Source organism: Neomonachus schauinslandi, chromosome X (assembly GCF_002201575.2).
Source record: "Neomonachus schauinslandi chromosome X, ASM220157v2, whole genome shotgun sequence".
In the NCBI taxonomy this organism is placed as follows: Eukaryota; Metazoa; Chordata; class Mammalia; order Carnivora; family Phocidae; genus Neomonachus; species Neomonachus schauinslandi.
Genome location: NC_058419.1, coordinates 118,712,675 through 118,725,256, shown reverse-complemented (window position 1 = coordinate 118,725,256; position 12,582 = coordinate 118,712,675). Strand labels below are relative to the sequence as shown.

General features: G+C 46.6%; 1 protein-coding gene across 2 annotated transcripts in view; it reads right to left on the bottom strand.

The window, feature by feature from the left end:
* Window positions 1-12,582, bottom strand: part of ARHGAP6 (Rho GTPase activating protein 6) — a 472,720-nt gene that overhangs the window by 23,347 nt on the left and 436,791 nt on the right. For both annotated transcript variants that reach the window (XM_044911567.1, XM_044911568.1), the window contains one exon: window positions 7,194-7,373. In XM_044911567.1, coding sequence (XP_044767502.1) covers window positions 7,194-7,373 — 180 coding nt within the window. The remainder of the gene's footprint in view (window positions 1-7,193; window positions 7,374-12,582) is intronic.

Here is a 12,582-nt window from a genome sequence, read left to right as displayed (position 1 = left end):
GCTTACTCTCGCAGGTCAATACCGTACTCTTCCAGAAGACAAGCTAGGTGGCGTTTCCTACCCAATGGATGCTCAAAAAATGTTGTCAGAATGGCGACAAATAATAATAAAAAAGAACCCAGAATTACTGGTCTTCGTGGTGCATGTACACTGGTTCTGTTACCTTTGCATAGATGCTTCTCTCTGCTTTAAATTAGTACCAGTGTCATGCTCTAGCAAAATCTCCTTGCTATTAATTTTTAGAGTTGGAAAATAAATTTCCTTTCCCAAGTGAGGATCATCAGAAATGTTCTCACATGTTCATAAACTACTGTTCCCGTTAATATAAAAATGGAAAATGAGGGGCGCCTGGGTGGCTCGGTGGGTTAAGCTCCTCTTGGTTTTGGCTCCGGTCATGATCTCAGGGTCGTGAGATCAAGCCCCGCATGGGGCTCCGAGCTCAGTGCGGAGTCGGCTTGAGATTCTTTTCCCGACCTCTCCCTCCATTTCCCTCCCCCTCTGCTCCCTCACCCCAACTTGCGTGTGCATTCTCTCTCTCTCAAATAAATAAAATATTTTTTTTAAAAATGAAAAATGAGGGGAGCCTGGCTGGCTCAGTCAGTGGAGCATGCAACTCTTGATCTCAGGGTCATGAGTTTGAGCCCCATATTGGGCATAGAGATTACGTTAAAAAAAAAAAAAAAAGGAAAAATGAAAAGTATGACTCCATAACCAAACACATTTTATCTTTTTTCTTCTGGGATTCTGTATATAGCAAAATGGAAACTAAGGAGGACTGTGAAAAATAGACTACTTTAAAAAAAATCAACCAATTCTGCACATCGGAGTGAAGAAACAAAACCCAGCCCCAACGGCTTTTTCACTTACAATTTATTGTTTCACATCAAAATCTCTATTGGGTTTTAGTCAACTATTTAGTAAGTTTAGATATTTTCCAAGGGTACCATTTATGGTTGTGTTTATCTGGAGACTCAACTCCTTAGATTTTCATGTGTTCCTTCAAAGCAGAATGCTATTTCAAAAATCAAAAGAACTTTGGACTCTCCTGCTTCAGAGAAAAAATGTAAACACTGCACATACGAAGGAATAAAACTGTCACAATGAAAATCCACCCTATCAAATTAAAAATGAAACCTTGAATGGTTGCCTAGGGTATAACACTTAATGATGTAGTTTCTTCTATAAACCACAGAGAGGGGAAAATGGCTCAAGTTTTCTCCATTTACTAAGTCACTATAACAAACCTGAATTACTCCGAGTGTTCCATACCAATCCATCCCTTTGCACTGGACCAAGAAGGATGCTTCGGCATTGCAAACTCTACCACTTTCCAGCAAAAGCAAGTATCACTGGAAGTCATGATGACATTTTTGTAAATTAACACACACACTGAAAGAAATGACTAAGCACTCGGGCTGTTTATGGGAGCAAAAGCTCAAACATGGGCAGGCCCAGCCTAGAACCTTTTGTGCGACTGTTGCAGAGGATGGCTTCATGTCATGGGAAGGGGCTCTGGATGTATCTGGAGGGTCAGGATGCATGAGGTTCAACACATTTTTCTCAAGGGCCTGACACATGCCAGGCAGTGTGTTTGGCAACTGGGGCACGTGTGTGAACAGATATAGCCAAGGAGCCCAGGACTCGCGGAGCTGTGGTTGGGGGAAGACGCGAGGAAGGAAGATGAAGAAAATCGAGCAGTCCTTGCTTCTGCCCCTCTCCGCCTGTGTCACCAGCGGTACACGTGTTCCGTTGTTGCGGGCAGGGACAAGGTGAGCAGGCTCCAGCAGGAACACCCACCGGCTCTCGCTGCCACCTGCTAGCCTGAACATCAAGCAGGTCGGTGCTATGATTAGTCCAGAGGGATGAATGCTGTTAAGCGTCTCCTTAGCTCCCCATTTCCAAACTGGCTAACATAGTCTCTCTCTCCCCCACGAACGGACTCCATATCGGAGACACCACCTTGTCTTTCGGGCAGGGAGGCATCATGCTGTAGAAATAATTCACTTAGTTGCTGCATCACTTGGGCGAACTATCCTGGCTTACTCCTCACGAAATGGTGGTGAAATTTAGATTAGCTGATGATGTACATAATGACCAGCCCAACCCCTGGCACATAAACAGTGGTTCTTTAGAAAACAGTGCTTGTATAAAAAAAAGGAAATGGACATCATATATAATTATTTGGCTGTGTTGGTAAGGGCTCTTCCTTGTTTGATGACCTGGATCATGACTTGACTGCTTTTGATTTGGCATGCAAAAGCCGTTTTAAGAAACTGCAATTTGCATCAGGGAATGAAGGGAACACGAAGCAAAGCTTGGAATCCTCACGTCGGCCACTGACCCTTGCTCCCAGTGGTTCTCAGTTGAAAATTCCCATGTGCACGGTGCTGGTCCCCAGCTCAGGCTGACGAACTGGCGGGCTGGGAGCGCGCCGGCGTTCCCACGTCTCCACTGCACCCCGGACTGTTCATCAGCCTGGAAGGGTGGTGCCTTCTCTTCTTTCCCTCTCTCCAAAAAAGGAGCCCTGGTAGGAATCATTTAGTATCAGCCCTCAGAATGAGCTGACAAGTTTTCTCCACTCTGCTCTGAAGCTCTTATTAATTCCAGGAGCAACGATGAGTTTTCCTGGATGGGACTGCCAGATCAGTGATGGAAGCAACAGCTTTTGGAACAATGTGCACGCTAACGATTTCGTGGGGGAATGCTTTCTACCTTACAATGATACCAGTGAGCGTGTCTAGATAGGCACGAGCCTTCTCTTTTATTTGCAGCGTTCCCAGAGCATACCATTTTATGTTACCCAGTTTTTCAACTGTTGATAGCAGAGATACTGTTAAAGGTGAGGGAGTCGAAGGGGTATGGGCACTGAACCAAACACAAACAAACAACAGAAATGCATTTCAACAAATCATTACTGGGCACCCGTTTGCTTTTCGGGATGTCAGTGAACTGTAAGCCCAATGAAAATCCCTGTCTTCGGAAAGTTTGCATTCTATTAGGTTTCAATAAGCATCATAGATAAGCATATTACACAGTGAGTTCAAAGGTGAGAGGTGCTATGGAAAAAAGAAGAGCCAGGTAAGGGAGGAGTGTGGATGTGTGGGTGCAGCTCACGCTGTTCTGCAGAGTGGGTCCGGTGCGCTTCCCCACACAGGGGACACCTTTGAAAGTGCTGGGATAGGGCGGCATCTTATCCATTTCCCATAGTAACAGGATCGATCTTTTCTTTTTTGTGTGCCCAGTATATGTCGGTTCTTGTCCCAAGTATCTTAAAATGTCATTTCTAATTCTCAAAATGATCCTATAAGGGAGGTAACCTCATATCATTTTTGTACAATAGGAAACCGAAAGGCTCAGTGAAGTTGAGCATGGGCCCAGGATCACGTAGCAAATGCATGGCCAAGTAAGGATGTGAATTCTGGTAGCTCGTTCCAAAGCTCCTGGTCTTTCCTGCACCTTGGGGGTTTCCCAAGATGTGGTTTCCCAGGGTGTGGTTCGGAAAGGACCAGAATGCCCAGGAGGCATTCATTAGCAAGTGCGGATTCCCAGGCCCCATCCCAGCGCTACTTCAACTGATTTTCTGGAGCGCGGCCCGGGAATCGGAATGTTTGGCAACTGTCCTCGCCACTCTGGGGCACGCTCCAGTTTGAGAGCGACTGGCACAATCTGCTGCCTCGGTTTTTGAGAGAGGGATCACGATGGCTGTTACCAGGACCTCTCTCCAGCTCGAGAATTTCCCACCCAGTGGCTGAAAAGCAAACAACCGGTGTGAAAGCCTGTCCTAGCCAGCCTCTCGAAGCCTGCGCCAGCCTCTCGAAGCCTGCGCCAGCCTCTGAATGTAGGTCCCTCTCCTGCATGGTGGGACAAAGCCAGGTTCTTTTCGGCCCTCTCTCACTAACGCAGATGCCTCTCCCTCATGGGAGAGGCGGTCTCAACATCAGGACATGAAGGACATTATTAACCCTCAGAACAAACGTTGGGTGGTCGCCAGGCCTCTGTGGGTTTGTATGACCCTTCCATCCGTTCTGCCACCTTTCCCAACAAGTCTTCCTTTCTAATGCCAATGGGGAGCAAGGCCTCCCTTTCTGAGCTCATCAACCCCTCCAAAAGCCTAAAACAGCACAATGGCTAACAATCTTTTACCATCGGGCTTCGGCCGTCCTTGTTTGGAATTATTGTGCTCATTCTGAAAGCTTCTTTAAGAAACAAAACGAAACAGCGACATACATGACCGAATTTTTGTCCACCCACGCAGACCAGCTTTGCCAACCAGCCAGCAGCTTAGGATAATCAACGAGGTCCTGAAATGCCAAATATGCCAAGAGGACCTGCCAGTGACGGGTTCATTTTCTTTTGTGCTTTATAGACATAAAAGAAGTCAAGTCAGGGCCAGGGCACAGGAGCGTGTAGATTTTAGAACTAGGAGGGATCTTGGTTTTTATTCATTCTAACCTCGTCCTCTGATAACTAAAGAAGTAGACATCTCAGAAGGTGAGGTCACAAAGCTGATGTGGAGCAAAGAAAGGACTAGAGCAAAGCTTTCTGAATCCAGAGCCAGTTTGCTTTTTACTGACCTCGGCTGGGGATCTTCGTCTCACCTCTCCTCCCTTTTTATTCCTCAACACATAATTCCCATCGTCTGTCTAAGGAAATCCAGAATGCTTATATTAATTTTAACTTACTCTGGAAAGGTATCCTTAATTCCTCCACGTCTAAACCTGTTCATATGTATAACGAGTAAAGATTAACAATACGGAAATCATATGTTCCAGAACTACCACCAAGTCATTCATTAACTCAACCAATGTTTCTTGTGTTTCTGCCACGTGCCAGGCACAGGAGGAATGCAGTAAAGAAAGTAGATGGAAACGGACACAAGTTCATCCTGTCGTGGAGTCTGCGCTCCAGTGGGGAAACACACAACAAACAGGAGAACTTAGTAAAACCTTGTATTCGTAGTGACGAGTGCCACGGAGAAAAGGCAGCGAGAGGGAACAGGAAGCGACGGTGTGTGCACGTGGGGGTGGGGGGGGGTGCTGTATGTTAGACAAGGTGGCCAGGAAAGGTCTCACTGAGAAGTAAAGACCACAACCGGCGAGCACAAATATGAACTTCTACTCCAGAGACCCTGGACATCAGTGTCTCCCGAGAAGAGCAAGCGAAAAGTGTGTCGGGGGAAAATGCTGCGGAAGGTGGAACCAGAGGACTGACACTCTTCTGCTGTTTTCCGTAGTCCGGGCGGCAGGAAATGGTGGCCAGGAAGGTCTGTGTTAGTATCCGAGTGGAAAAGAAATGCCTGATGGTTTGTGGTTTCATCTAAAGAACTTTGCTTAGAATACAGAATTTAGAGAACAGAATTAAGATTTGTGAGAGGTATTATTTTGTTAAAAAAAAAAAAATCCAGAGAGCATGAAGTCATGCTAAGACTGCTTGGCAAGATGACATGTGACTTAAAACTTGAAGAAAATGTTGAAAAGTTCAGTTACTTGATTCATCCTAATATGTAATTAATTATGAGGGTTTTGGCTGAAGTGTGAAACTTATACACAGGCAATGACTAATTCCACATTTTTTGAGAGCTCCTTGTTTGCAAACAGGGATAGCGCTTCAGAGACTCAAGGAGGAGCAAGACACCGTTCTACCCCAGTGAACTGTTCACTGTGTGTAAATCCATTTTCTCTTCTTCCTGGGCATCCAGCAGGAATCCGTTTCCCAGCTTCCCTGGTAGTTAAGCATGGCTTGTGCAATGCAATTTGAGCGGGCGTGATGGATGGTCCTTCTAGGTTTGGCCCATAAAATCCTGGGGGATTGCAGATCTCAAGACGCAAGGAGCTCAAGTCTCTAAATCGTTAGCTGCAAAGCTGTCTGACAAACATCTGATTACACTTTACATCAACAAGATATTTATGTCTGGTGTGCCGAAGTACTGAGATTTGGGCCAGCTCATGCTGCTCAACTAACAAGATTATTAATTAACATTTACATAGACTTTTACAGCCTGCAGAACGCTTGCACATAGCTCATGATTCTGGGAACCACCCTGGGAAATAGGGCGTACTTTTAACCTTCTCTTTTCACGGAAGCCGAAATCGATGCTTGTTGAGTGCTGAATTACTTGGGCACGATCACGCAGGCAAGACGCAGAGGGCAAAGAGTCTAAAGCAATGGCTCTCAAATTTACAAAAATATCGTCGGTGAGAGACAAGCGTGGAAAGAAATCTGATGCAAGGCATTTGATAAATGTAGACAAAATACTAAGGAGATGCGGAAGAGGGAACTAACACGCTTGGGGGAAGAACCACACAAGGCTCTAGTGGAACAGGGTGAGATTTGTGGTGAGCATTTGCAAATTGACAGGAGAAATGGGAGAGGAAACATGGAGAAAGTTCCTGTAAATTCTGACATGCAATATGAGCGGCGAACAGAAATAGAAGAGACTTGGCATCTGTTCTAATGTTTCAAGGGAAGTTGGAGCAAGCAGTGCAGTTTTTTGAAAGAAAACAGGAACTGGCAATTCAATACAAATAAAAAAAAATATTTATTGAGTGCCTGCCAGATGGAGGGCCTTCCAAAAGCGTACAGAGGATATAGGGAGAAGATAACAAGGGCACAGCCCGTGTTTCAGATGCATTTATAAACTACTAAGGGAAATAGTCATAAATGACCGTAACACAATGTTGAGTAAGATAAACATCAATAAGAACAGTGATGGGGTTAAAGGGACAGAGAAGTGACATGAGAAGGACATGGGAGAGAGAGGTGAAGCTTCAGCTTCATGGAAGAGGTAAGACGTCAAGACTGACCTTGGAGGAGGTGCCATTGATGGGGATGGTTATGAATTGCATGAATTCAGGAGGGCCACATATAACTCCCCAAAGAAGGGTGCTATCAATATTTTGAGCAAGGACCGCACTATCTGAACAATGAAATGACTCCAAAATGTGACCGTGGTTTAGGGGACAACAAGATGCAATTTACAACTGGGATATGTTTGTTTAAACATGGGATCACAAACTTCCAGTGACATCAGAGCTCTGGACATTTCTAGTTCTATTGAAACTGCCCGGCTTGCAATGAATTCGGGCAATGACGGGCACCGCGGGCCAGAGATGGTGTGTGTAAGCTTCCGTATGCAGCCCGAGAGCATCACGAGGCAGCTTACTGAGGTGTCCTGCCTAAGAAGAGCCACTTACCATGAACAGGGCTTCATAATTTTCAATCATTTTCTGCACCACAGCAATGATGGCCGTGCTTTCCTCGGCCCGGGCTGAGCTCTGGACGGAGAATTCTTTGTCTGACGATTTCTGCTTGTGCAGCAGGTTGGGTCCAAATATGGTGGCCAAGTTTAGAGAGGTCATTTTGTTCCCAGTGACCTGTAAGAGCAGACAACACAAGGATTGGGGTTATTTCTGCTTTTCAAACTGCTGGGTGGATCAATAATCAAAGGGACCTTTTTCCTTTTTTTTTTTTTCCCCTGCAAGGACAATATCACCTCTGGCAGAACCTGTGAGGAGCACTGTCATTTTCCTTTTGCTTCATATCTTGGATTGACTCTCATAGCTTAGCGGTCATTTCGATAGCATATTAAGTACAATTTTACATCTGTAAGGTATTCATTGTGAAACTGGTACTATATAAAATGTCTACCCTGTCTGCTTTTAAAAAATACTGATGTCCATCCATCCATCCATTCATCCATCCAACCAACCACTCGTCCATCCATCCAAGCCAGCCAGCCAGCCCTACATCTATCCCTAAATCTATCAATCCATCATCCCTATATTAAATCACCCATTCAGGGCCTACCACAGGCTACACCGTTTTCGTGGATTTGAATTATTTAAAATTTTTCCAACAATGACCACAGTACAGTCCTTATTTTAAAGAATTCACTTTCTAGGGGGTAAATAAACATACCGATTCTAAGGAGTGAGTACAAAGTATGAAGCTATCAACTCTGGAGGCCCCAGGGACACTTCAAAGATGTGGCGACATTTGCACAAAACCATGAAGGAAGAACAGGGTTTGTTAGGCTGAAAAGCAGAGGAGCTGAGGCAAGGGATGATTTGACAGTGGGAAGAACACCCTATGCAAAAACAAAAACACGGAGAACACATCCAGGCACCGTGTGGCAGAGGGTTCTGCAGGAAAGGCAGGCAAGGGCCATTGCCATGTGTCCCCTGCGGGCAAAACTGCCCCTGGTTGAGAACCACTGGGCTAGGCAAAATTTTCTTTCTCTTGTCGGTATTAGTTGAAACTCTAGAACACAGGGATACGTATGGGGACTGTGGCTGCTTAGTGGGGCTCCTTGGTCTGGGAAGATGTGCACAGCCTTTGAGAGGCACCTGGGTGCCCAGCACAGAATTCAAGAGTCCTGATTCACAGCCACGAGAAAGATGCCTGGTCCCACCCTTGGCCTGGGGAGTCCTGAGCTGGTGGCCACCCGGTCCCAGCATGGCACACGGCGGGTGCTATTTTTAGAACGTGAGCCTGTTTTCAGGCCTCCTGCCAAGTGAAATGCTTTCACATGGTAAACACTGGGCATTTTCACGGACGGACTCTTTATATGTATGACTGTTCGATTATTTTTCTTCCTTCGTTTTACTTCATTGACACAAAACTTGACATTTTTTATTTGATTTTTCCTTTCTCTTCCTGGAAATTTACGGCTGAGGATAAGATCAACTATGTGTCATTTTCAAATGCATCCCTTTGGAACTCAGGCATTTGGAGTGCTTCCCCTTACCCCCTGAAAGTCATATCAGGGTTTTCCCATTTTTATTTTAACATTAACAAATAGGCGATTTTGTTTTCTTTTAAAAGAATGTTTAGCACAAGGACAGCCCAGAACTCTGTATCCGTTCCCTCCTTCGCCTGTTGCTATTCTGGGAGCGCAATGCAATCCGTCCGTAAAATGGCACATAGATTCCAGCTGCAGACCATCCTGCTGGGCTTCGTTAGCGCTTTTGTGTTATGTTGTGATTTGTTCTTGTTTTACTGCGTTTGAGACCGGAAAGGAGACTTGCTCGCGGCAGCGTCCACCCCTGCAGCCTGTGCTGCACCTAAGTCCACACGTGTCTAAGTAACAACACGTGCCCTTGGGGGCAGCTCACGAGTTCATTATTAGCCAGCCAACTAAAGGAATGATTTTTATCTTCACTAAATAAGCATCCTAGATCCTCTCTATACCTAATAGGAATCGCTCACATTTATCACCAGTCTAGCATGTACAGTCAGTCACCGGACTAGGAACTTTCCATAGGCTGTTTCAGTTCTTTCACACTATAAGCTCATGGAGCAGCTGGGCTGTTGTCCTTTTTTTTTTTTTTTTTTTTACAAAACAGGGAAGTGATGCCCAGAGCCCGTAGCCAGGAGTGAGTGGGGTGGAGCCGAGAAGCCAGCCTGTATCTTCCTCATGACCCTACCCCTCCCACGGGTCACAGCACGGGGCAATGGGAAAGCTAAACTTTAAAGCAGGGCCGGGATTGGGGTGAGGACAGCGAGGCACTGGTCCTGCTCCAGTTCCAAAGCCAACCCCCCGCTTCCTGGAGGTATGCACCTCCTCAGAGATCAGTAATCCCGGCTTTATACTGGTGGCTCGTAATGTCTTTTTTTTTTTTTTTTTAATTATGTTATGTTAGTCACCATACAATACGTCATTAGTTTTTGATGTAGTGATCCACGATTCATTGTTTTCATATAATACCCAGTGCTCCATTTCTTCTGCCTCGTAGACTCTTTGAAGAACTGAAGGTCGGCTACGGACTCTCTCACCAAGAAAGTGCACATCCACATCACATTTTCCATGCAATACCCGAGCGTTCTTGGACAACCTGAAAAACCACGGCTCAAGAGGTTTCAATTATGCTCCTGCAATATTCTTTCTAGAAGAAAGGAAATTGTTCTTCCCTTTGGGAATTTCTCTTTTTCCCAAGGAGCAAAGCAAATAAAATGGAATAAAACAAAGCAAACACAGATAGCGAAACACCATACTTTAATAAAATATCATTATTTTTTTTCCCCAGAAAAGCACTGATTGACCAGCCAACAAATTTTCTCATGCCCTTCTTTTCAAAATCGTGACAATCCTATTAGTTAATGATGCAGTAAACTGTAAGGGCCAATTAGAAAGGAAATACTATGCTCATTTCATAGAGGAGGAAGCTCAGACCTCCCCCCTCCGCTAACTCTGTTCTCTTCCCTCTTCCTCTATTTTATAGAAACAAGGTCATGCAGCAAGGTGCCGGCGGAGCGTGTGCAAGCCTCCAAGCTCCTTGATGCTCTGGCTCCATTTCTTCACGTTCCAAACCTTAACAACCACCCAGCAGAGACAGGACACATCTAACCCCGACCAACAAACAGGCGAGAGGAAAGTTGAAAGCTGCCCTGTCTCTGGAGCACATCTGACAGTTGGATTTTGGCCTCACCTGCAGTGCGCCCATCCTGTATCTTCTACGTGCTCGTGTCAAACCACCACCAACAAAATATTCGGCAAACGCCCTCTAGTTCCTCTCCCTCCACTCTGAACTTCGACCAGAGGGGCTTTCAGCTAACCCCCATCCCCGCACAGAGCTTATGTGTTCCGTTCACTCAAGCCCTACGCATCTGCTCGTGTGCGCTTTAAATTCAGTTTTCTCCGTGAAGCCACTCCTAACTTTTCTGGCCCGTGTTCACCACCTTTCCCCCGAAGCTCCGGGGTGACTCTGCACTGCCTCCCCGAAGTCTACACTTGCCTCGTGTCCTCACCTCCTCCACCTCCTAGAGGCCGCAGCACCCCAGGAACAGTAATTAGACCACTTCTGAACAACACTCAGATAGGAGCTCAGGATGTCCGTGATTCAAATACCAAGGCCACTGCTCCATGGAGACTCTGACAATGTGAACTGCTCTTCTGCACATTGCTATTCATACAGAAGCTTCCCAACTCTCTCCCTCCCTGCCTCTAACCAGTCTACAGCGTGGGCGACACTGCCTCAGTGGAATCCTTCCAAACATTCAGGGCTTAAAAGAATGCAGCACCTACCCCCTTACAAAGGCATTCAGCACTCTATGAACACAGCCTATTTCCCCTCGTACCTCCTCGGGGCCTTCCCACTCCATAGCCTTCGCTCCAACCTCAGACAGCGGCGTGGGCGACCATTTCACGGAAGCAACCCTCTCCCCTCTCCCCCCTGCTGCTTTGACGTTTGGTCACTAGTCCTTCCTCTTGACTCGAGGTTTAGGTCGGGAGTGTCTAGAAACCCTCGCTAACTCTTGCTTCCCTGTACAACTTTGCTGTCCCCAGGATATTTTCGTATCCCTTAGTGTAAACTAGTCTTCTCAACCCCCGTGCAGTGCCGGGTGAAGAAACTGTATCCCCCAAGTTCAGATAAGGAAGCTCAGGTTTAGGAAGGTGAACAGATTTCTCCAAGAACACATGGTCGATTAGTTATAAAGCTACCGAGTGCTCTCAACCAGGGGTGACTCTGCCCCGCCTCCCACCCCTCACAGGGGACTCGGTAATGTCCAGAGATGCTTTTGGTTGTCACAACCGGGGCACGGTGGGGAGCTGCTACCGACATCAAGTGTTTCGTAAAGGCCCGGGATGCTGCTAGAGCATCCCAGAATGCACAGGGCAACCCCTACAATTACCTGGTCCCAAATATCAATGATATGGAGGCTGGAAAACCCTCAACTAGACTCCCCCGTGGGTTTTTTTTTCCTAATTCCTAGTTTAGATTTCTGCTCTTAGGAAGCTAGACCGGTTTGGATTTGAGCCACAGCTGCGACTTTACTGGTCACTGGATGGCCCCGACCACGGAGCCCCTCCCTCAACATATTCTCCTGCCATCTTCTGGGATATTGTCCTGCTCCCTCCGCAAATCTACAGTGCCCATGGGGTCCATCGCACCTCCCCCAGAGTTGTGAAATGCACAACTGCACAGCTTGTGCACGTGGAGCTCCCTGTGGGACACTGGGTGAGTTACTTAACCCCTCCAGGCCTCAGTTTCCACCTCTGAAACATGGGGGCAGCGGCAGCTGCCTTGTGCAGTGGAGGACTGACTGTAATGTGTGAAGCCTCTGGCATGCAGCCAGCACGAGGTCGGAGAGAGACAGATGACAGCAAGCGTGTCAGCAGGCCAAGCGGCATTTGCACCCATCCAGGAATATTTTCTTCGTCTCGGCGTAGGTGATGGAGTCTCGTTCAGCATTTGGACTGAAAGAGTGTCTGAAAATGATTCTAAAAAAGCAAGAGTGGCTTCAGTTGGACTTCCTGCTTTCCTCGATGCCTTCTCAGTCCCCTAAGAGCCGACCGCCTGCTCACATCTTACTCCAGAAGCATCTGAGAAGCAGTTGGCGTGCCTAGGATCGCAGTCAGGGCTCTGCCTGTACCCAGTGGTTAGGCAGATGATTCTACAGCTCGTGCTGTATCTGCAGCTGATAAAGGATGACACCCAGACGGGGAATACAACTACTTAACAATTATGAGAATTACAGCATATCCCTGGGAGAGCTGCGTCTGCTAAAATAAGGTGTCAGGACCGTATTATGAAGCCTGAAGCCAGCGAGGTTTCACTAATTATAAGTACGATAGAGACACAT